We start from the raw sequence: 27,024 nt of genomic DNA, 5'->3' as shown, positions 1-27,024 counted from the left end.
ATGTCGCCTATCCCTCGGGCTACTTCTGATATACCTCAAGCCCACAGATTATATTGTCGACTATAAGTCGGAGTTATTTTAGTATATATAATTAATAATCTGTGGTTATTCGCCGACATCTTATTTGAATACTATACTTTTGCGCATTATCGGTGAGTACGGAAAATTTTGTATCTGCTTTTAAGTGTTAATCAACATATATTAATATACATACTACTTGGATAACGGCAGAAAAAAGCCAGTCAAAATTAATGCTCAATTGCCAGTTTAATAATATAATCTATAACGTTATAGAATTCACCGTATACCTGTCTACGTTCTACGCGCCGTAGCACCTTGTACTTTGTTCTTAATACATTTTATTCGCTTAAGATACTATCTTCTCTATTTTCCTATTTCAATTAAAAAGGGACAAAAAAGTCATCAGTATCAATATAAAGATACTTTATAGTATAAATTAATATATACGTACCAATATTTTTCAATTATTCCTTTACACTTATATTCACTAACAACACAAGTATTCAAGCAGATGCATTATCCAAAACTAAAAAACATCAAGCCCTTGACTCTGGTTTTGAATACAAAAGACTTTTTTATCTAACAACCGCGACTTTCTCTCGCACAAGGGACCAATATTGCTCAATACATTTTTACAACTTTCTCCATGCACAATTGCATTTGAGCAACTAAAAACTTTATAAAAAGTTAGTAGAAAACCAGCAGTCGTCCTATTCGAACGGACAAACGTAACGACACTGAAAAAACGGTATTCCTTTATCGAAAAATCTCTAACGAGCTTAGTTTAGGCAGACTTTTGTGATGTGATCTTTTTATTAAGTTTTATGAGATCAAATGTAACCCTTTCAAAAAAAAATCGGTCGTTCTCTTCACACAAACTGTGTATGCGCATGAGTGAGCGTGATATCTATATATTTGACACTATAGCTAAACGGAACGGAGAACACGTTAGGAAAATAATTTGAATACCGAATGCGGATGGCTTCTTTTATCTGTGCTCTTGGCCGCTACAGTGAACAACATGTTAATTAAGGTATGGCCATCAATTAAATATTGACTTTATTTTAATGTTTAATAATGATGTATTATGTATATATGTTCCTAGTAAATTTGTAAGCAATTGTCGAGTCGTTTTAAGTCCTATTACAAATACAGAATCAAAATATCCAATAAATAAATGAGACGGAAACGCTTACTCAGAGCGGACAAATACTGTTTGGTAACTCATAATCCGGGGCATAAATCGGTGCGGTCAGATCCCGCACATTCGTATCTGGGACGATGCATTCGTTCACTGAGCGAAACACCGAAATTTATTGGGTTAGTAGTTGCCTAGGTCGATAAAACTGGCAAGCAAAGTCAGAAGGTCGTAACTTTTGTATCGAGGAAAAAATATACGACTTTCCATAAAAAGACACAGAGTGAGATTTTGTCTGTTCTCTTCTAGAGTCTGTATGACGGAAGTTGATTGCGCAGTGCAATTTTGTGATATCTTTTTCACTCGTTCAATGTTAAGGCGACATACGGACGTTATAGTGTTGAATTAGCATATTTATTGGTAGTTACGCGACAATATAAATTTATCTCGGCCCATTGGGATCTGTTTAGGATATTTTTAGTCTATGATTTTGTACGAAACAGAATTTGTTTAATGTCAGTAAAGTCACTATGGTATCTTAACTGGTTTGGAACGAACATAGTAGCAAGATAGTCGTAAACTATAAACATTACTTATAACTACTCGTAACTACCTACTACAAAAACTTACCATAAAAATAAGATATTTAAAAACTTTACAACAGATAAAACTATATCTGCCTACTTTTAATAATGCGTGATCACAGATCATATAAAAAAATACATAATAATTTACTACCGTATATAATGTATCTATTATACATTAGTATTTTGGTCTTATATTTTTTTTAATGGGATTACGGTCTTCAATTGATAAATTACACAAGGGGTGTAGAATCAGCTGTTCAGCTCTCTGAAATCAACAGCATAGTGTAGGTACGATAGAGATTTTTTTCTTAATTACTAATAGTTGACATATTATTCTAATAAACATTTGAGTCAGATATTGAGCAGTTCGTTCTTCATTATAATCACCTTTTCAGCCAAATATTTACCTTACCATATCTAAATATTTAACGCCATAACTTTTCCATACCTGAAAATAAAGAAAATAAAAATTTAACAATAATAAACATTTACTTAAAATAACCTCGAAACAGCACGCGCTCTGCGATACGATCCGTCATTATAAATAGGTAGCGTCTACCTGCCTTCGACACATAGCCCTCACATACACATACGCAAACGCCTCAGATCAAACCGGTCTACAACGCTGCCAGCATACAAATGCACCCATCTTCCATCTTTCATGAACATCATGACATCTACATATATCCATCTCGCTCTCGCGACATGACTAACTTCACTCCGTATCGCGCGACTGCCAATCAGAAGCGGTCGCGCCATCGCCATATTGAATGACGCGATTGACCTGCCATCTAACTGAACGAATGCCAATGACGCGTTGAAGTATTTCTCATTTGTTTTAACAAATTTTCATAGTTTTTCAAATATTTTCAGAATGTTTTAGTGTAAATATTGTGGTTACAAAGTGTTACAATGGTATTAGATATAAATTATTGAGGTATTTTGTATATAGGTGTGTTAAATTGAGTGTGTTTGGGGGACGCCAAACAAATTTCTCAAGATGAAATTCAGAATTCATGTATTGTTTACAAGTGGTGGATCATGAAATGTTTAACAATATGGCGTATGATAAACACATGAACACATGAAAAGGTATTCCAATAAGATATTGGAGTAAAAACATCAATAAAAAATATAATGGAAGAAAAAGTAGGTAATTTAATATTATATATATTATGGTTTTATATTTGTAGTTATTTATTTGTATTACTTCCCATTTAAAGTAATTGTAAACTTAGGAAAATTATACTTCGTAAATGTAATACAACAAATTGTTGGTGTTTGCCAAAATATTACTAAAAACCTTCAATATACATCTTTTAATGATTTGTTTTAACGTAAGTATAAAGCGTCGAATAATTCAAACCCTTTATAATATTTTGTATAGAAAATTTGGTATATTTTAATTCTTTATTACTGACAAATGACATGAGAACTTCTCTCCGTCGGCCGCGCATGCGTAGTAGAGTCCGCCTACTTAGTACTTAATTTCTTTAGTAGGTATATATCACATTTGCCAATTTAATTAAACATAAAGCTTTATTATTTTACCAGCAACTCGGACCCATTATCAATACTTTTGAGTATATAATATTATTGTTTTTAAAATATTTAGTTACATTTATTTTATTGATTGATTAGATTAGTCAACTGTGAAAAACAAATTACTACTAAACAGATTGGTGTTAGTTTTATACTTTGTGTTTATAATAGGTTTCTTTTTAGGCCTGAAGTTATTGCTTTTTACCATAGACTAATAAAAATTTATTTTTATAGCATTATCAATTCAAATTGTATTCTTGACATTCTTGGATATATAATTGGACAATCGATGTCCTTAATAATATTTACCTATACTACATGAAAAATAAAGCAACTGCATCGTTTTTAATTCACTGATCTAACTGTTTTTATCACACATACAAAATTTAATAATTTTGTTTAAAACTTACTTATTACACTGAATTAGTTTTAACATTGAAACAGAGGATTTATAAGTGCTTTATAATTTTGTTTTTAAGTTGAATGAACTACTAAACATTATATTTTTATATATCAAATATAGTATTTGATACATGGAAATATTATTTTTTCCTTTATGTAGTTGACATTATCTTCTTATCAAATCGAATGTAAACTTCGAAATAACATTACGTTTAAATACAGTAATCTTATCACATTAAAAAAATATCGTAAATTGTAGCGGAAAATGTAATTTTTCTCAAGCATTCATTCGAAGTCCGCTGAATATTCCTTGAAGTTTCAAGTAAGATAAAGATAAAACTCAATGTGCAGTAGTGCGATATTGTGAAACTTAGTCGCGTTTAACTTTCAATCTTAAATTGTATTTTGAATTATGGCTTTAAGGAAAAACTTTAGATTATTAATCCTATGATTCTTTTTATACTATATCAGTATAAATAGGTATAACATTTAACTTTTTGCTTGAGAATGAGATATGATTTAATTTGATACTTTTGCATGTATATAGGTATAAACCAATTGACCAACCAATTTATATTGGAAATACATTTTATTGATAAAAACGCGTTAAAAGTTTTAAATTTTTTAATACATAGGTTTTCTACGTAACCAGTTATAGGTAGAATATTTTTTTATAAAAATGTGTGTGTATGTTTTTCATTATGTTTTGTCTATTAGTACATAATATACAATCTGTTGCTTATTAGAAAAAATATGAATAATTTGTTCATTACACTCAATGGGAGCATAATATTTTATATATGTACTATTGTAAGCTATTTATGTGTTCATAGTGCAAAGCAAGCTTTGCAGAAATAAAATACGCTGCCAAGTCTTCCTTAGCAAAAGAAGTGAACTGAAAGCCAAAGATTTAGTGAAATTTTTTTGGAAGTAAGCCGGACTGCATTCGCGGCTTAAATTGATAGTCTTACAACAAATAACATGAAATTAATAACATTTTATTTGCACAAAAGCTTTCTGATATCAAGATTTATAAAATTTATTATTCCAAAAAATCTTAAAATATTTCTACAACATTACGCTAAGAACATTCGCCTTAATTTGAACAAATGTTTGCGCTAAGCCTACTTAAACAAATTTACAACGACCGTTACTCTTAAAGGTGACCCAAATTACCATGAAAAAAAATTTAACAGCCCTTTATTTCAGTACAAACAGAGGCTGTTGGTGGAATCCCGTGTAATCCTGGCCACTTATCACGCGTGCAAAATGCAAATTCAAGCCGGGTCCAAAATTAACGAAACCTCACGCCTGACCGATGTCACGAAAATTGTCAAAGTTCTGTGAGCTTATCAAAGAGCTTTGTGCTAAGACATGTTATATGTATGGCTTAGTTGAAGAGTTGTAAATAGTTTTTTTTATAACTTGGCAACTCAAAGGATATCGAGGCGTGCGTTAGATGTATTATGTAGCAATTACTCGATGTGGTTTTTCCATTTTTACTCTACTCCGCGAATGTCGGAGCCAGTTATTCTACTTCATTAGATAGTTAAATATAAGGCATATATGGTAGTATATTGAATAGTTAAACATCGTTAACGGAGACACTTAAAAACGAACTTTAATTTGCAAAGCGGTTTTCAATATGTTTTTCTATCTGTTATTATAACTCGTCAATCACCAAATGTATTAACATCGACACGTGTGGATTTTATCTTAAATTTACTTATGTAACAAGTAACTGAAGTGTGCCTGAAATATAAAATATATATTTATTTCTTTATCCCGAATGGATACAATTATAGAGTGACCGTCAAATAATACAATGGAATTAAGAATGCTAAGAAGCATAAAAGTCTAGATAGGTTTATTTTGAGATAGAACAATATATTTTTACTTGATCTTGATTAATAAGCAACTTCCCATAGTTGAACTCGTTTAGACAGTTTCAAATGGTGCCATAATCCGAGGACATTAAGGGTATATTAAGACATAATTAACCGTAATTTGAGATGAAACATTTTATCCGCAAGTCCAATAAGCGGCTAATCTTCGGCCATTTTACCACGGCATGGTCTGCCGAATCCCGAAGCTTAGCGCCTGTTTGTTAGTAATACGATTTTAACACCTGCGTTTAGACTTATGTAACGTGTGAATGAGATTGTATATATTAAGGTGAATTACAAGTTTAGCGCTATAAATAGGTTACATAAATAGAGTATTAGAGATCTTTTTTTACTAATAACAACGTTATACTTATTATAACTTTATTTATTAATTTGATGTTAACCACATCATACAGTAAAAGTACAGTCATATTTACAGTATATATTAAAAGCTATATTTTCTAAAATATATGACAAGTTTCGTAAATATAAATGCAAAAATACAATTTTATGACAAAAATATTAACAATGCTGTCTTTAAAATTGATCAGCCGACTACTGAATATCTCCTATCTCCGGATAAGTACTGTTTTGTACCATATTCTTGCAATAAATAAATTATTATTATTAATCCGTTAGAACCGCGAAGAATTCATATTATTTAGTAACTTCTATTGTTACACTAAAGGCATGTTTTATAATTTAAATATATGTCAAATGTGAAAATATAACCATGGATTTTATATTAATAAAAAAAATTGAAAGAGTCGTTATGTTTTTCTAAAGAATGCGTATCTGAATTTTACAACTGTTAACTTCTATTGAAAAAAATAACAGATACTTTGTGTATAGAAACTTGGGTGAATTGGGTTTAAGTACATATTGCTCTTAGCGCTGCGCTTTTGAACATAGGGTTATTGGAACTAAGCAAACACTAAATTATGATAAAGTTGACATATGATAAGACCATCAATGTTTACTTTGAGTAATTAATGACTAATGAGATAATTGTAGAATCTGTGTTGCTTATAATTAGATCACTACGTCAAACTGTCAAGTATATCATGTAAATAATTTGCTCGTGTCTAAATAGTAGTACTTACTTGATATTCTATTAAATTTATATAAGTATTCAATATAATAGTTCTTGCAGTCATTAACGTATAAATATAGTTTGATTTAAGTAGATGAATTCTTTAGTTATAATAATACGATTAGTATTGGGGGGCGTGTCTTAATTTATGGGGACTTTGTATAAACTAATGATAATAATTAATATTGCGTGACTTATTTCAGTGACAGTAAATGTCACATTTTAATATTCTCGATAATCATTTCCTCACTTTTATAGATATAAATTAATAATTACATATATGTTCATTTGTCCTATTTCAGTGTAAACGATATCTATTTTTCCTACAATTTCAACTGATAATGTTTCCGATAATATTCATAAGAATGATAAATGCTTAGGATATATACGATTAATAAGCTAATAACTACATATAAGTTCATTTGACGTATTAAAGTCAAAGGAATAACTAATTACTCAATAGTTGACTGATTTTGTGATCGATAATATTCATGTGATTGTATAAAATCGCTCAAACCGAGGAAACAAACGTTTTACTATCTAACAAATCTCTATTATTGGCTTTGTTTCACACCTTACAATAACAATGTGTAATTATGATTTAATCGCAATGAGTACTCGCATAATTTCCTATTGATTATAAAACAAATAATAGTAATCATGATATCGACAGCTTTTTTATGCTCCTGTTTATTACACCATTAAAACGGATGTTGAATAGGATAATCACGGCCTTATTAATATGGCATTAACTATAAATTATTATTAAATAAATCATCACTCATTAATGTCATTTTGATTCAGACCATGCTTGAATTGAAATTTGATTAAATACATGTGAAGTAAATGAATGCGTACGCGCGAACATTTAAGGTAATACGGAAATTCAAGTTACTTTTTAAGAATAAATAAGGGCTAAATTCTATCTATTACGTAGTCTTTAACCCAGGTGAACGTATATCTACATATTTATGGCCCCGGAAACCATCTTAAGGGGAGCGTCTAAGCTTAAAAACGGGAAAATGTACGAGTTTTTTACCGCAAGTTTTAACAAGATCCGCCTTATTTATATTGCAAGGGAGTTTAGGCAGATTTATTAAGAGACGCGTGACGGATCAGGGAATTGAGTATAGATAAGTTTAAGCTGAATTTAAATTGCATAGATTTTATCTACCTCGTGCGCTGTCTGTTAAGGACTTATTTCTATGGATTATTGTATATCTAACGTTCTGACTTAATACAAGTTAGATATTGATCTAAGGACCAAAACTGCTAATCAATGTGTCATTACATTTATTTAATTTGACAAATATATCTTCACGTCTATATTTCATGTTTTATTGAATGCTTAATTTAAATTAAATTACAACATATTATTTTAGTTTCTAACAAAAAATTCCAATGGCTCCAACAGCTGTCTTATACAAGCATAACCCATAATGATGTTGTTTAAGTATATAAGGAAGGGGCTGAGATGTCAATACCTATCAGTCAAGAGGTGAAGAGAGGGTCAACAATTTGATAAAATTGAAAAATAGAAGTGAAATAAATCAGATATGAAAAAAAGTACTGATGATGTGTGTAAGCGCATGAATTATTAGGTTCTTTATAATTAATAGGTAGGTTTATTTTATTACATTCAACAGTACAATGCAATTATAACTAAAAATATAAATGGCAGAAATCAAGTGAAACTAAGAAAGTAAAGGTTTATATAATTTATATTATAAATATGTTTCATATTACATTTTAATTATATGCAGATTGCCGTTTAAGATAACTACATGAGTTGAATGGATTAAATGTAAAAAAATTCAAAGTAAACGTTCACCCCGTTAATGAGTAGGTACCTCAATAAAATACGTAATGTTAAATGTGTAATTTATTAAAGCCACTTGCAGTTTTTTGGCTTAGCCCGCGAACGGCGAAGACTGCCCGACTATTTACTGCGGCTTAACTTAAGCTTTTGCATTTTTATCCGACTACTGTGAGGCATAGGCAAGATCTCGTAACGCCTACATAAAAGTTTCTATATGAAACTGAGCTTCGTGAAGTTTTAAAGTTCATTCGAAATTTAAAAATAGGAACCAAAAACAAAACTGGACTAAAATAAAACGCACGCGATAAATCACGGCTTATTTAAATAAAAAACACATGCAGATTTATTTCGTGACCGTCTTTTTGAATTTTGTATTAGTTAATAAATGATTAAAGTTTCATACATAACAGAATTTATCATTTAGGTATGTACCGAGATAATATAATTATTATCTTATTTATAATGTTTTATTCGTGTTTCACGTTTAGATTAATAAAGTAATAATTTAAATCCTAAATGAGTAATATTTAGATAATAAATGCTCGTGAAAGTCTTTTAAATTATGTGGTATGAAATAAAAATAAATGTACGCGACAAAGTGTTACATGTGTCAATTGTTTCGATATGCATAAACAGTTATGAATTATGTAACGAGCTCGCTATTCGACTGTTTTCAGTGAACAAGTTGTACGTTAAAACTTTTGGATAAAACGTATTAATATTAAAATTTTATAAACTTCCTTAAAACTATATAATTATTATTCATGTCGCAAACAAGTATTTCATCCGTTATATTAGGAATGACGCAATATTATAACAGACTGTTTCTGTTTTATAAATTTATCAAATAGGCACTGTTCGTGATTGCTTAGTTAAATATTGGAAACATATGTGTAAATTACAAATTTCGCTACGCACATCGTTTGTTTCAAATAAATCATATTTTGAATTTCGAAAACGATATTCAGTACGTGAGCATAATTGGAACTCAGCACGGCGCCGTTAGGAAATTCTGTTCGAAATTTGAATTTTAATAAAACATAACATGGCTGTGTATTCATACGTCACATCAAAGCTTGTTTCAGGGCCTCTATGTCGCCATTTACGTCCCTCGTGGGAGACGAAGATTAATGTCGATGTAGGGAAGAGCAAAAAAAGCTGAGTCGAACGACAAGTTCAGCCAATTATAAACGACAAGGATCTCGCTGTTGGCACAAATTAAGGCTCGCTCGCAAGTACTCATTCGATTCAATTCATAATAGAAGCGTTAATAATGAATAAATTAAGCTTTGTTATCGTTATTAAATTCTATTATCTCGGCCTTCATTAAAGGTGCGTTGGAAGTTAAAAAGTGGCTCGGAATGAATCATGGCGTGCGATCCCCATGATATATTATACCAAAGCTGGAACCATAAAGCAAACGGCATGGCACTGCGATACAACGATAGCGACACAGACCCGACAGACACCAGAGATCGCGTCTGAACAGACGCATCATACAGGATGTCCGAAATATATAACTAAACACAACATACAATGGGTATTTTGATATAACATAGAAATTATGACCCAAATCGCAAATTGAATTATTATATATGTACCTACATACGTTTCTCATTTTCTTTTAATAATTATTTATATAAAATTGCATGTTTATTTATAATTAGAAATATACAATGTTTAAAATTACATACAGTTATTTCTTCAATAATCCTAATTAGGATTATAACAAGTCGAAATAATTAAAGATAAGTGTTGACTATTTATAGTCAAGTTACTTTTTCTGTAATCATGTCCTTTAATTTACTTTTATTGTGTTCAAAATTACCACAAAGAATGTCACACCTACACGTACACCTGCCCATAAATAGCACTTATTTAAAATTGACTGCTAATAAAAAGCTAAAGAGGATTGATAGAGAAACCTTCAAGCAAAAAGGTATATAGAATACATATGTGTTGCAGTTTTTCTTCACAATAAGTTATTAGGCGACCGCTGTAATACAGTAATAAGTGAGTGGTAATTATGTTACAGACAAATAAGACCTTTCTTGATATAACCTAGCTTCGATGACGCTTCAATAATAAAAGAAATAAAGAAACGCTTTGAAATATAACCTCTTTGTTACATTTTGACGTTTAAAAATCGAATAAATTCAATTTAATTTTCGAATAATATATATCTATACTGCACGTCCTGTACGCAACTCCCACATATTTTATTCACCAACACAAGAACGTAATGAAGCAATTATATATCGATATTTTTATGCATAAAATACTGGTATCTGGTTAGTCCGAGACGGAATAAGAAAAAGAAGGTATTGTTGGCCCGGGTAGGTGTGCGAGTCTCGGTTATCGAGCTCTTAACCCGACGTGCGACATGCCAAGACATCGACAAGATTTATCGCCTCACTAGCAACACTCATTTGTATTTCCCAAGCAGAATAAATCTTGAGTATTTAAATTTGAATATGTATAGGCCTAAACACACTATGAGAGTATAAATTAAAAATATGTTTTGTAAATAAAAGGTTAAAACAGCAGTGTTAGCCTAGTGGCTTCAGCGTGCGGCCCTCATCCCTGTGGTCGTAGGTTTGATCCCCGACTGTGCATCAATGGAATTTCTTTCTATGTGCGCATTTAACATTCGCTCGTATGGTGAAGGATAACATCATAAGGAAACCGGAAACTTTGCCTTCGACTCAAAGAGTCAACAGTGTGTGTCAGGCACAAGAGGCCTACTTGTTAGATTGACAAATGATGTTGAAAAAGATCTGAGGCCCAAAAAACCGGTTTTAGCGCCACTGCTTATTATTATTAAATAAAACGTTACCGATCTAAGTTATTTTTATTTTATAATATTTTCTTACCAATTATATAATATAGTTTATATATATATATATATATATATATATATATATATATATATATTATAGTATAAACTATACGCAGCATATATATACGCAGTTAAAATTGCGTGCGTCAAGTAGTTTCAATAAACTAAAATGATTAAGTAGACCATTAATTGAATACCGAATAAAGATAAAGCTATTTTTATTTCTCACCTGTGTTTTTCTCACATCATAAAATGCGGATGTCGTAAATAATAACTGAAATGATTATATTTTATATTAAATAAACTGTCATGTGTGGTATGTGCACGTCATACTTATAATGATACTTACGATCAATATTTGCAAGTCTTTTGAAAATCAATGTATTAAAACTTTCAAATAAAGCTATTTTAATATATTTTCTAACATGTGGTTAACCTATTTTGTGTTTAACAATGAAACTAGAAATGTAGTAAACGATATATAAGCTTTAAGCAATTTCTCGTATTATATTGTAAAAGTTGGTAACCCAACTTCTATTGGTTTCGTAGTGATAGGATGGGCCTAATACGCCTTGAACATTTATCTTAAAGATTAATGAGCCAATTTTCTTAGTTGGCTATAAAAAGAATTGCTACGGTCTCGCATGCAATCGATTTTCATGAGACTTTAATAAGTATTCAAATTCCAACAATTTTAGGCGAGTTATAATTAAATATGTTTTCAGATCCACCAAGGAGACATATACAAAAGAAAAAAGCAATTATAAGAACGGAAATTCCCCCATCCCTTGAGTGGAATACAAGGAAACAAATTGGATTAAAGTGTCAAAGGTGAAATAAAAAATTCGCATATTGTTTATCTTTACGATATCTGTGAAGCGTCAAGTCGCTGAAGCGATACGCGTAAATGAATTTTGATTCGGGAAAATCGACCTTCTATTCATACAACCTCATCGTTGAACGTATGAAATTCCTATGGATAATTCGCTCTAGCGATACTCATATTTGCATTTAAAATGGTGAGTAAACAGTGAAGTGTTTTGTAGAAGGGCGACACGATGTTTATGTGTCGTTTATGACCTGGTAATGTAAGGCTAGCTCGTAAAAAAATAGGCGGTCAAGTCTTTAATTTTTATAGTAAGTTTACTGATTGATAATTGAAAACAACATGAATCTTTGTAATTTTGGCTTATTAGGAAAAATGATATCTAAATTAAATATAACATCGAATGTTTCTTTCTGATATACGGAATTAAAAACATTATTATTGCTTCAAAATTGGCTTAAATTAAAAAGCTAAACATAGTACCAGAAACATAGTAGCATAACTCGAAACTAAATATAGTGTAGTGCTCATATTCATATTCATATTTTTATTTGCATTCCATAATGTCACAATAGATGTTTAAGAGGCTTAAAGCTAGGTACAATATTATGGACCCTGTTAGGGCACAGCAAAAGAAGGCATTACAAAATTTATATTACATAATTAATAGTAACAAAATATATTAAAAATAACTCAGACTTTTTTGACCGCATAAATCGGTCGCGTACAAACTTATTTTTGTTCGTAGGTACCTACGCAGGATAGATGGATCCAATTCCAAATTATGTCTATCTTGGGAATTAACTTTGGGACGGGGATTCCTGTTTATCCAAAAAAGTGTGGAGCAAAAGGGAGCCGAGTTATTTCGAAATTATGATTCCGAATGCGTCCAATGCGTTCACGCCTCGTTCCACAGTGAGTAATACTATAATAGCGTAAGCCGTAGGCAATGCATCAAAACATTTTATAGGTATTAACCATTATTTTAGGCACTATATAAATAATACATTTAGTTTAAAGACCATAATATCTATGTACCTACCATAGTATTTATGCAGCCCCCTGGTGTAGTGGTAGCCTATGGTATGGTCCAAAAATGATATCTGATAGTAAAATTTACGTTACATAAATAATACGTTGAAGTATAATCGCAAATTGTTAAAATTTATGATACACATTTATATAAATGTCTTCGTATAATTAAGGTACATTCTCAACTGCAAGTAGGAATGCACGCCCTCCCTAAATTAAAATATCTAACCAAAAATGCAGTGTTTTAATGGGGTGACACCGGGTTCTTAAGTATTCCACCCTATAATACCCAGACCAAGGAGACTGGCACGTCCTCCCCTTGATATATTGGTCCCAGTCGTACATAATTCTGCGAGGTGGCAACCCCCCCTAAAAGTCCAATGGTTTGTTTATTAGCTTTTAATAAGCTTACCTTATCTGTGATCTAGTTATGAGGTAAATATTGCCAAGTTGAAATAATGGTACCTTTTCCTGATTTTATAAAACCGAAGCTAAACTGAATTGTATGGAGCTACATTTTTGTACGTAACACAAACAAGAAATAAACGTAAATATAAAAAAAAGGCTTTGGTTAAATCAAAATCTGACTAACGCACTATGTATCGGCCAATTAAAGCGGATTATTTTTAATTTATAAACTTATATCGTTTAAACCTTTACTCAGTACGCTGTCCTCCATGTATGTAATTTATACTAATATTATAAAGTGCGATTATACTGGGCAGGGTGACGTCAAACTAAGAGCTATGGCTGAACATATTGAGCCAGAACAATAAATCTTTATTAGTTATTACTCTAGAGGTGCATCTATCTTGATAGTCACGTGTAGGAATAATATTGGATCAATAAAATATTATCAGGAGGTAAATAGAAAGAAACGTTTATTTTAAGTATAAATGGTAGTAAACAGTTAAAAAGTTAAAGAAAATATTGCGTTGGTATAATAACGAAAAACTAATGTGTGTAACCTTTATTAACCAAAAATATTTAAAACTAATAACAATATAAATATCTAACGACTTCAAGTTCCTTTTGAATTCTATATTTTAAAATATTGTATAGATGCATTATTTATTGAGATATTATATCGTCCAAAGTTATAACACAGTTTAGAGGCTCTATATCTGAGTTCACATTATTTAGTCCATTAGTTAAGCTTCCCCCACAATCTCGAGTTATTTGTCATAATATGGGGACGCACTAAGTAACCTCGCGGTAGTCTTCTCGCCGGCAATAAATTTTAATTTTGATACATCTCCGCATCAACGCTCCTTTAAATAGATCGCATTTTTTGCCAATTGTACTTTGGTCAATAATGTATGCAGTACATACATTACAGCAATTCAAGACTTAAAATAACTTTGCTATTAACATCTAATGGTGCTTAGTAAATTTTCGGAAAAATGAAATTTTACACAAAAATAATCAAAACCTCGATCTCGATTCTTCGTTAGAAGCGCTCTTTCAATTGAATCTAGTCAATTCATATCACATTTAAGTTGCTTTTTCGTAAGAATATTTGCAGAATCAACAGCATTTTCAGCCACTATATTGGACTATCTAACACAATATTTTTTTGTTTGAACTGGTGTTTTTATATTCGCCTTCAACCAAACATAAATGTAAGCTTGACAATTTTGATTGTCCATTGACGATACAGGTATACAAAATATGAAAAACCCACTGATTTATTTATTATTTAATTAAGAAGAGTATTAAGTCATTAGAAAACAATAGGCATACCGCATTGTAGATCAACGCACCCACGCGTCACCGCAACCTAGTTGGTTTATTGCCACCCTACGCACCAAATTATATTGTTATATATTAGCTAAATATACAATATGGCTATATAAAGTTCTTTTGTTAATATAAGTAAATAGTGCTTATGTTTTAGATTTAGGTCAGATGCGACTGATCATATATATATATATTTATAATAAAACAAGCATCAATCTGATTAAAGTCATGCGTCATTCACACATAATCCCTATACATTTTGTTTAATTGTCATATATAAATATATTTATTCTTTTGTTTTAAATATAATTCTAATATACGGTAAAAGTTTAACAATTGAACCTTAAGCTATTGAGATACCTAAAGCTTTAATTAAATCCATCAATCTACCTGTCGATACAAATATAAGGCAGTTAATTAAAAAGGAAAGCTGCAGGGATAAGGTATATAACCCTATAAACCATACGAGCATCCGACTAAATTATTTAACATCTTCATTCCCCATGGCGCACGCAGGTTGCATGCCGGCACGAAAGATATAGCTCTTTGCATAAACGTACATACTTGCAAGACGTCGACATGGCTATGTATCATTTTCAAGTAAATTGATTTTTTATTATCGTAGTTCATTACGTAAATAAACTTACAGGAAGGTGGTTTAGATAGTTTAAAACAGACTAATTGAAACGTGAAAGTAATAAAATATCTTTTATCTCGATAGAGGTTTATGAGGAAACCTGGTCAAAAGCTTTGAAAGCGTATATATTCTTAGTAAGAAATCAAAGTCATACGTGTCAAGTAAAGTCCTTATAAAGTGTATCTTGATTTCATACTTTCGTAAGTATCTGTAACATAATATAAGGGTGATCTAATCATGGTTTATTGTTTAATATTAAAGATCTTAAGGTAAACGGGTGGAGAGTCTGCAATTCCGCGATAAGGCAACCCCTACCCTCCTTTTTGGGGGGAACGCCTTAAGAGCCGCCATACTTCAAATTGCGTTTAACTTAGATAGCTAGTTTGATACATTGCTCCCATTATTGCATATCAACTACTACCTTTTGTGATAAATAGTGGTTTTACTCACGTATGCGCGATAAGCGTTTATTGTTACCTGAAACAAAAAATTTTTATCAATACATGATATTGAAGACACGAATAGTTGCTTACGAATACTTACATACGTAACTCTAGAGTTAGAAATGAAAACGATTTTAAAGGAAACAAATTTTAGCAGAAATAAAAATGCTCTAAGTTGATTTAAAAAGTTGAGAAAATACTTTACACGTATACCTGATTTAGTTATATTATATTCTAGGTTTTTTATGAATATGAAACATAATTTAAAAAAAAAATTATTTAAACAAGGTAGAAATTTACTTTTTTATTGGACGCGAACCTTTACGAATAATACTCGAATATAGGAATAATATAATTTACAAATTAGTTATTTATTCGTTTTCAACTATATTAATTGGTTATTTATTATCCTGGTAACATGAAAATAAACCAGAGGAACGAATCGCAAACCTCATCAGTTTGCTCTCAATGCGACTACCGACAGGCGATTGATAGCGATTGTTGGTTCTGATTGTCGTTGTTTAAATAGATTGTATATATGTTTTTACTCTACAGCATATTAAACACGGCGGGGGTGTAAATTGAAAGAAAAAAAAACAATGATGTGTTTCGTTTGTGATTGGTCAGTAGTATCTCTATTTCAATTGACGGTTTCAGGAGCCTGAAAAATACGTTCTAATATAAATTGCTCACAAAATATGTTCATTGTCTAAAATATCTAAACATTGTTTTTCCAACAAACATATTTTAGTTCCAACATTAATTATTAAACGACTTTATTATTAAACGCTTTTAATTTTTAAACGAACACCGAACGGAGCACACTGAACTCATAACTATATCAATAATAACCTTAACTATATTTACATGATATGTTTCATAACACGAACAATTGAATTATTTTCAAATTTATTTATTAAAAGCTAAAGCAATGAACAGATTAAACATCGAATTCAAATGAACATGATAATTTATCGCGCATGCCCCCATGTGTATTAGCTGTATCCGACTAATGCCGGCTTTCGATATTCGGCGTTCGGTCGCGGTCTATATTTACGAGCGAACAGCTCGCATTAGACTGTCCGCCGGTAGGTAAATTAGCACAGATGCTCTCCATACAGTGATTCATTCCAAATTGGCTTTTCAGCGAAAAAACAGCCGCTGCGGACGCTAGGGATAGCTAAATAGCTTTTAAAAGCCTCTTTCTCACACTAAATAGGGGAAGATACGAAATGTTTTATTTCTAGTGTTGTTTCGAAATAAAACTCAGCATAAAGACGAGGAGCTTTTATTTAAACATAAAATGTTGAAACGAGTGATTTCTTCTGATTTTAATTGAATATTTATCCAGCAATATACAGTTAATTTGAATCTGATAAGCAACTTACTTCAAGTAGTTACAATCAAACAATAAATACACAATTAAAATCAAGTATCAGCCGATACAATGCGCTATGGGCGGGAGCCTAGTTGTAGGTTACGCCTTGTGATTACCATCGCTTTAGTACACATTACTACTGAACAAGAAATAACATATAAGAATCTAAGAAAGATTTGTAATAGAAATTAATAACTTTATTGCATAAACTTCTCGTTAAAGAGCTTTAGATTTTAGAATAAAAATTTAAATAATATGTATGAATTATTGAAAGAAAATACTTTTGAACCAGATTGAAGCTATGTATTATTATTATAAACTTATAATTATTTATATATTTTAAATTTAATTTTTTCCGACGTTTTGCGTGCTTTACAGCGTGCGTGGTCACGGTGATCGTGTCCGTTATAAGTTTATAATAATAATACATAGCTTCAATCCGGTTAAAAAGTGTTTTCTTTCAATGTGTAAAAGTTATGTTAAAAGACAATACTATGATTGAATTATTTTATTATTTATCACTGGTTTTTAATTAAATATGGAAAAATATATGATCCGTCAGTTTCACTGTTCAAATTAATATCAATAAACGATGAATGTCATTAGCAGGATAAAATCTGAATGGCTATGAACGATTAATTGCGGTTTCAGCTTATTTTTAATGAACTGCAAATGACAGGCCGTGAAATGCACAAATGTTGCATTTCCCAATAATGAACCAGCGAAATTACCTTTAGTATAAATAATCCGTGCCAAAGGGGGTTCGATGCGCCGCTACTGCAAATCAGCCTCCCCCACTATACTCCCACCACGCTGTCGACGATAAATAAAATTCACGTTTTAACAATAAAATGCATTTTCCGCAAATGCTCCCAGTGAATTATTGTTCAGGCTTTACGAGCTTAAAATTATATGGGCATGTGAAATTTTCGATGTCGATAATGCATGCGCTCTGAATCGCGACATAATATTTTTAATGATACAAAACGATTTTATATCACCGAAGAATTTATATTTTTGTATTCGATGGCAATTTTATTATTACCCGTCGCTGATGACTTCGAAAACCGTAATGGGACCGAGCCGGAACACCCCAAAATAGAGTCACGTACGAAGCTTAAAATACATATAAAATATTGTAGAGGGAAAAGTAGTGTTTTATATCCAGCAAAAATAGATCATACGGCCCGTTGATGGAGAACCAATGGTGGGTGTCCCTCGGCACATATGGCGACACAAGCGCACAGATAGCAGAAAAATGAATTGTGGACTTCGATATTTGTCACTTGAATTACAACTCTCTAGGGAGCTTTCATTTTCGGACTTCGATTTTATGACAGATTTAGCAACGATTTTTAACCAAAGTATTTTTCATAATAATATTATTGTGTTTATGCGGCTTAAAACTAAATCTGCTAGCAAATAGTACGGTTTTGTATCTGTTAGTTAATTAGAAGCAGCTTAATTAACAAGGGATTAATTATCTGATGGCTCATCTTTTAGGTTAATTTTAATGCAGCTGAAAATATTTTGTAGTTACCAAATGGTTAATATATAAGAGCAGACTGAGTTTCGTTTTAATTATAATAATCCTATGGCGCTATAACATAGGTCATAATCATTAATCATTTATTTATCATTCCAAGATATGCCGCGTTTTCTATGACCATAAGCAAGACTTCGAACACCAGACCGTGCGCTTAATCACTGGGGTATAAAAGTATAGATATACTGTGAGAAATGCTACAAGTATAGAATTTATAATAAATTGTCTTTAGAAAACCAATTTGGAAGGTATTTGTAAATGTCAAATATGTGCGCGCACCTATTTATTGCGAGCATCCCTCATGTAAGAGTAAATAAAGGAGACATTGCGACAAAGTGAAAAGAGATACAGAGAAACTACACTGTTGAGTTTAACAGACCTTTTCTTTAATGAGAAATATACACCTTACGTCATTCATAATAAGAATTATTTTTGTACATTATCCCGTAATCCTAAGCCGTTCTACGATAAGGCGCAAGCGTAGGTATACAAGTGGAAAACTGTGCGCCACGTGCGAATGATATATAGCCATCCCTTAATTAAAGAAGATTTTAATTGTATCGGATGTCTGTGAAAGCGAAAATAATGCACTCCTAAATTGGGGTTGGTCTCTCGTCCAAATTTATATTCGGGAGCCGTTCGAAATATTGCTTTGCGTGTTTTACCTAGCTCTGATGTGGAAATAATAAATTATAGAGGTCTTGATAGCTTATTATCGAGTATTTTAATTCTCCATCCATTGCGTTTTATTATGTCAGTTACATAATTATAAATTAAATTCCATAAATTGCTTAAGCTTGGATTAGATTAAATCGCAATAAATAAACAAAACTCCGTTTAACAAAAGTTGAAACGCAGTTAATCCAGTAAATTCATTTCGCGTAGAAGGCAAGCTGCCGCCAGCTTAAAATATCTTTCTTAATTACAAAAGCCTTTGTTGAACGTATCTGATCTATGTAAACAGACGGGGCGAATGTTTTAAATAGCGGCCCAACAAATAGGTTCCGGTTGTGCGAAATAAACAAAACTCCTTAATGAAAGAAAATTTAAAGGGTTCAAAGGGTCGATAAACTAATACGTCCTTTAATTAACTTCTTGTAAGATTAATGGATGGTAGTTTCGCAATAATCAAGTGCGAATTTCCTTGAATCGGATAATATTATTCAGTCTTTATCGCGTTCGACAATCGTATTCGAATTTCCCAATGTCGTTAGCAATGTAACTATGGTGTATGGTTCGTCGCGTAGTTCATTTGGCAAACAATAGTGAAGCCGGATCCGCTGCGCGACACCGGATAAATTGAGTCGGGCCTCTAGCGCCCTCTCGCGGAAAATTGAGGAAAATCGATTTAAACATTTCCAATGGCCTGCCTTAATACGATTTAACCCCTTAAAGTGTCGTTTCATTTGCGCTGTTGGAATTCGGTTTTTAAGCAATTTTTTTGTATAATACCTACACATAAGCTTAGGTAAGTTCTTAGTAAAATTGTTGCTTTCCGTAATTATTTAAATTTAAATATAAATTTTATTAATAATTTCCTAATGTACTTACTTTATTAATAATTTCCCATTAGTGGGTAGTTAGTATATTATTCGCAACTATAGCGAAAGGTTTTTTCCTTATACAAAAATCCGTACATTAAAATCAGAGGTCGGAAGTAGTCTGGATTAATTTAGAAGAATCACTTCCCAGTATTGCCATTACATTTTTCCCCTCGACGTTTGGTCCGTACGGGAAAAAGGCGTGTTCACTTGAAGATAATAGTATATGTATGAGGTCGAAGGTTTATAATTAACCATTTGCCCTACGCACTATAGGGGACTTCTTACTTAATAAGCTAGGTATCTTTTAATTATATACAAAACTAATAATAACACCGTTTTAAAGGCCCTTTTATTAAGCAATTAATCAAAGATAATTTTCGTTGCTATATTACGTAAAAATAATGTCAAATAAAGACGATTCCGTAGACATTCATAGACAAATTGGAGCCACTTTAGGGCTAGGTAGGTACATAACCAGCCCTTTGCAATCTTTTAAGGTAGATACAAAATATTTCAATGTAATAAGTTTATTGAATTAATCAAGCGCAAATATTTATCGATGGGGACGAGGGATGGGGTCAAAATTTATTGAAATTGGTAGCGGATATATAGGTAAAATACACATTGACATTGGTAGCAATCAGACAAATTGGCTCCGATCTACCCCATAGAATTAATCTAATAAACGTAAGATTTCTTGGCTAAGCCACATAGGAGACATGAGACAAACTCGACGATAATTTGATTGAGAAATCCTACTAATATGTACATTATAACTTTGTTAAGTAAAGTAGTAAGTAAAATTGTAGAACTTGCTCAAACTAAAGCATCATATATGAAATCGATTATATATGAAATACTACACATATATTAAAGAATTGTATAATTTTTAAGATTAATCAAGTCGGCAATATTAGGACATTTAACAGGGGAAATTCGAAGGTAGAGCACATGTTACTAACCAGCCGTCCAAATACCCTATAATAAGTTCTCAATCCATGATAATTTTTTTTACTGAATAACTAAAATATTAGACAGTTTGATGATTATACAAACTTTTACTAAAATAATCAAGCAGCAATGAAACTCCGTTTTTATAATATTTTTTTAATCATTCGATTATTTGGCCTTCATTTTAACAAAGTAGTAAATCCATTAATTTAAACTGTCCCGTTTACTTATTGAATAATTAATTAAACATATCAAAGAACGTCGATACTATTAATATATTTGACATTATTATGATAATCAGTAACAGAAAAATCTATTTATACATACAAATAATACATTTGCCCCAACATGAATAAATATTGTAGAGATCCACCTTTTAACTTACTGTATGGGGGAATACGTTTTTGCCTCTTTCCAAGTAAACGATGCTTAAGATATTTATTACGGGATGAGTTTTTTAAGTAAAACGTTTTACATATTGTTTTGTTACATTGTATGCAATAATTTACATTTAAGACAAACAAACTTACTTTTAGCATAAGTATTATTGTGGTAGCTTCAGCTTGCGACTCTCATCATCCCGATGGTCTTTTTGTCTAAATGTATTTAACTTTTGCTCGTAATTTTTGGTTGTCCCAAACCAAGATCCAAAAAGTTGACTGCGTTTATCAGGCACAGAAGGCTAATCACCTACTTGCCTACAGATAAAGCAAAATGATTATGAAACAGATATACCAATAGGAAGGTCCAGGCCTAAGAGGTTGCAAAACCTTTTTTCTTCATTTCTGGTAGATAATAGAATTGAAATCGATAGAAAAATACATACTATACATATCCTCGTGTATATTTTCTAAATTACATATCTAATAGTCAATTTACAATCGTCTTAAGTCTAAGTTATTACGTAAAATTCCATCACCAATACCCAAGCAATAAAATCACTGGAACAAAACAAAACTGTGTAACGTAAAGCAGCAATTAAGAACGCCCTCTTAAAGTACGCCATCAATATGAAGCAAGACAAATCCCTAAGAAAAACTGATTATCTAATTAGAAGAAAACCTCTAGTGCGGGCTAATCACAAATTAATGAGAGCTTGTACTCGGGTGTCGTAGCGCGATGATAATTCTGCGCCCTGCTGTGCTAAGAACCTCATCAATTATGGTGGAGCCACCCCCGACTGAGCCCTGAAGGCTACACTGCACCCCTTTGTCACAATCCAGCTGTACGGGCTCCGTGGATTTATCTAGTGTCACTCACAAGGATTGAAATCAATCTAAAACTGACCCTTATTTCGCTAAAAATTCAACATTTTAAACTAAGAACAATTTCTAAACATTCGAATTTTATTAAGAAAAATAATACAATATTTGCGTTATATACAAAATTAATGTTAATACAATATTTGCGTTTGTAGAAAACTAAAAAATATATATAAAGTTTTCTAAGCAACAGTTTCATTTAATATATGAATATGAAACTATATTTAGACAGCAGATTGGAATCGTGACGACGTTTGGAATCCGTTTGTCAAAGACATAAAATAGCTGTTGTACCGGCACTAAACACTTCCGGCCCAAACCACAGCTGATTTGTAGTTCCGACGCCGCTAGAGTTACTGCACGATATTTCAAACATTTGCTAACATGTTCTAGTCCTAATCACAGTAATACTATGCAAATTAAATTAAATTAAAACGTTTAGAATTTATTTACGAAATACGATTCGTTACACAGCCATGTGTTGGCCTATCTATAGGTGCTATTCGGTTGTGATATAAATGTTTTATACAGTTTTTATGGATTATTGATTAATAAGTAAAGATTTTATGGTTTTTTTTCCTTTCCTCTTGCTTAGTATTTGTAATTTGAGCGCTATCTGAATGTATCGCCCCAAACAGGCTCACTTTGTTATGCCATGAATATAAATCGTGATAAATTCCTCTCAGAGCGCGGATGGTGAGGGGCGAGGTAGGGAAGCCTCGAGGGGATTTTTCTTAAAAATAAGTTTTGTCGAGGCATTTCGCTGGAGCCGCGGGATTTATGTAAAGGTGGTGTCACCCTTGTAATTAGTTTTTAACTAGTTGTGATAAGGGTACATTTTATGGGCTGGCAACGATAAGATTCAGTAGTCAGTGGGTACTGGGTACCTACGTGTGTCATAAGTTTTATATTTTTGATATAGGACACAAGCACTATTGTACGGGATTCTTTATTTGCATTAATTATGTTCAAAATTTTACAACTTTCACCGTAACAGTTATGAAATTTTTAACAAAAGAATGTCACAATATTTTATTGTTTCTATTTCTTGTCCCATCGGACGGTCATATCATACGATGATTTATGTGCTACCGACAAAAAACGGGAAAGTTCGTACACGAAACTTCTTTTATTGTTGGAGAAAGTTGCGTAACTTGAGGCGCTTAGAAAAAAGCAATTTCCTAGCTCAGGTGTGTGAGATGTTCTTTATCTAACTTTGCATCCGAACTGCTTTGTTTATGAGGGAATATTTTTTCCAAGTTTTGAGCATTTTATTATATCGCGCCGCGGGTTCACTTTTGTTAAACGTTACAACGGTAGAATAATTAATGTTTTGTAAACTGCTTTTTTTAAATTAGCTACCTGTATTTGCATTTAAAGGCGGCTTTGATTTACAGTTACGTAAAACGTTTTGTTATTTTAAACCAAAATCACTTAAAGAATAAACTCCATCTGCTTTTAATGGAGAATATAATTTGAAATACTCGTTATAGCTTCCATAATGTAACCAAGTGGGCCAAAAAATGGTTGTCACCGTCTGGCGTAGTACATTAACATAAAGGGTGTGAGGTAAGGAGGTTTTATCAGAAGGGCCTTTCCTGAGGGAGGACAAAATAATGTGATATTGCTCGTTTTGCGAAGCCCTATTTATCTATTAAAAACGCAAGATTTATGGCCGAGTATAGAAAACTCCGCGAAGTTTTTATAATGTACCTCTAAGCTAATATACAAAATTGATGTGTATTCTTGTACTCTTAAGGCGCTACATATTATAACCGAAGCATAATATGATGCAAAAATCGGTTTATTGAGCTTCTTGTTTTATAGAACGAACAAAATGGTCATCTGATGTTAAGTGATACCGCCTCTCATGGACACTCAACGTAAGAGGGCTCGCGAGTGCGTTGGCGGCCTATTAAGAATTGGTACGCTGTTTTCGAGAAGGACCTAAAGCCTAAGCAAGTACTTCAGCGGACAGCTGGTTTCATATAGTGGTGGTGCACGGAAAAAACCTGACTTAAGTAACGCTTAGTTGTGGAACGACGGATATCGAGGTGATAAGGGTGGAATTTCGTATTCTGCCTCAACGTCCGATGATGAAACTCAACTGTAGGCATTAATCCGAACATCTCCTATATACAATCTCCATGATAAATCTGGTTGAAGATGTATGCATCTATCTTAGCTTTTACAAATGACAGTTAAAATAATTGTACTGGCTAATAAAGTATGTAGTTTCGAAACTAGCTTGTTATAAATGCTATATTTAGACAAATAAATGGGAGGTCTAGAGTAGGTATATAATGTTTGTTAGATCAAACTTCAGTCACGACCAACGTGAATATCATGGGTTTCGTGTATTAACTATCGTTAGACGCTTTAGGAAATTTTCAATAGATAAGGGAACATAATGAACGGCCGGAATAGTCATACGAGTTGTTAAGATTATCTAGGCATTAAACGTTTGAGATTTAAATTGATACTGTAAATACTCTATAAATGACCTAAAAATGTATTTGGGAAAAAAGCTTCCTTTTATGCAATATAGACAAACGCTTAAGATTTGACACAAGTATAAAAATAGAAAACATTTTTATCAAAACATTAAATCATGCTCCATGCGTATAATTTGTATATAAAAATTTCGTAACCAACAAAGTAATTATAAAAAATTATTAAAAAGAAATTTAAAACAAATAAAAAAAGTTTCTTCCCTGTGGCAGTGTACCTTTTACGCTGGCAGCATTTTCTCGCTGTATTGCGATACTTATTCTTTGAGCGAGGAAAGCACCAGCTCTGGGGCCATTGGTACTATCTACCATGTGCCAACTAAAGTCTTAAATAAGCACCTGTGTACTTGAAACCCACGGCCCAAGAGTCTCTACTCCAAAGGAAACACACATAAGCATTACATTTTTAAAAAGCGCTAAGACTTTATATGACAGCGTGTTTGCTATGATTTAAGTAGGTACCTACATAAAAATAAAAAAAATATCCTATTCGTGGCCCTTATCGCCAAAGCCAAAAACTTAAAGCCTCGAGGCCGATGTTAAATTTCGAACACATAATTCTCTGTATTATACATTTGTATAGGTTTAATATGAACAGGGAATATTGGCTCGAAACAGTGCTAAATTCACATCGGACAGACGATAGCGTGGAATTATCTGCCATTATTTGTCATCGGATGAACAATGCCCTCGCCGGGACCCTATCTTACTATATTTGTCACCAATTATAATTTAAACGAAATTTTAACTAGAAATTTTATATTACGAAAGTGGAATACAGTATCGAATTGCAGAGGTTATTGTGCTCTAATGATTAGTTCGAATTTCGAAACCGGTCAAGTATTGCTTTCAAATATGAGTTGACACTATTTTGAACCGTGGACAAAACAAGCAATTTATTACGCAAAACAAAAGAGGCGCAACACCCTTTTTTTGTTGGGCCTCAGATTTATGTATCTATTTCATGATCATTTGTCTAAGTAGGTGATCAGCCTTCTATGCTTGACACACGGCGTCGACTTTTTAGTCTAGGGCAAGCCGATTTTCTAACGATGTTTTTCCTATGAGAGTCGCACACTGAAGCTACAACACTTGGCCGACATTGCTTTATTACGCGAGGTCAAGAAATTAAATAATCTTGAACATTTGTCGTATATAATACACGAAGAAATGACAATAGATTTTTTACAAAAGGCAGATGTTTATTATATGTAATTTATTTGGTCTATTTAGGGTCGAGACCATTCCTTACTTAATAAATAAGTGGGAGTTAAGACCTCCTAGCGGGATGACAAGCCACGAACAATATTTATACACCTTTACAACATACAATGTTCTCATTAACAGAATTTTCGATACCACCTAAGAGGATACTTTTAAATACCCATTCATTTATTATGAATAAAAGATTTATTAATTTAAATACATGGATATATTTTTTTAAATAATTTTAAAGTCCTATACATAACGCACACAAAGTTCGAACTTTGGCACAGTAGCAATAAATCAAGGGGTGTTATACGCCATGTTCTGCGATTGTGTGCGATCTCTTTTTCTCATTTGTTTATTGGCATTTCTCCATCTCTTTCTAATACCCCTGGGTCCGGGGGAGGGGGCGCTGTCTAGTCTTGACGTATTACTCCGGTGGCGCTCGGTCAGGTCACTACAGTACCTGTGTGAATTATAGCTTTGTTTTCTTTATTAACTGTTGCAATGTAAATTATTGGCGCGTTTATATTGATATATAAACTTATTTTTAATAGGTTGAATGCGATTCACCTTTAATTGATTGGTTTTTAACAGTTTTTGTAATATTTTCGATAACGCA

General features: G+C 32.1%; 2 protein-coding genes and 1 long non-coding RNA gene across 5 annotated transcripts in view; 2 read left to right on the top strand and 1 right to left on the bottom strand.

Annotated features, from left to right (window-relative positions):
* Positions 1 to 27,024, bottom strand: part of LOC123708326 (homeotic protein ultrabithorax) — a 97,258-nt gene that overhangs the window by 48,234 nt on the left and 22,000 nt on the right. The window lies entirely within an intron of this gene.
* Positions 2,566 to 27,024, top strand: part of LOC123708327 — a 46,583-nt gene continuing 22,124 nt past the window's right edge. For 2 of the 3 annotated variants that reach the window (XM_045658999.1, XM_045659000.1), the window contains exons 1-3: positions 2,566 to 2,899; positions 12,053 to 12,158; positions 12,902 to 13,068. In XM_045658999.1, the coding sequence (XP_045514955.1) occupies positions 2,884 to 2,899; positions 12,053 to 12,158; positions 12,902 to 13,068 (289 nt within the window). In that variant the 5' untranslated portion in view covers positions 2,566 to 2,883. Of the gene's footprint in view, positions 2,900 to 12,052; positions 12,347 to 12,901; positions 13,069 to 27,024 lie in introns of all 3 variants that reach the window. The other variant, XR_006753591.1, reaches the window with a different exon arrangement.
* Positions 8,167 to 10,061, top strand: LOC123708329. The gene is made up of 3 exons (XR_006753592.1): positions 8,167 to 8,288; positions 9,574 to 9,723; positions 9,821 to 10,061. It is a non-coding gene; the product is annotated as an uncharacterized LOC123708329 (long non-coding RNA).

The sequence above is a fragment of the Pieris brassicae genome, chromosome 4, assembly GCF_905147105.1.
Source record: "Pieris brassicae chromosome 4, ilPieBrab1.1, whole genome shotgun sequence".
NCBI classification, from domain to species: domain Eukaryota; kingdom Metazoa; phylum Arthropoda; class Insecta; order Lepidoptera; family Pieridae; genus Pieris; species Pieris brassicae.
This window is presented reverse-complemented; position numbering and strand designations above follow the sequence as displayed.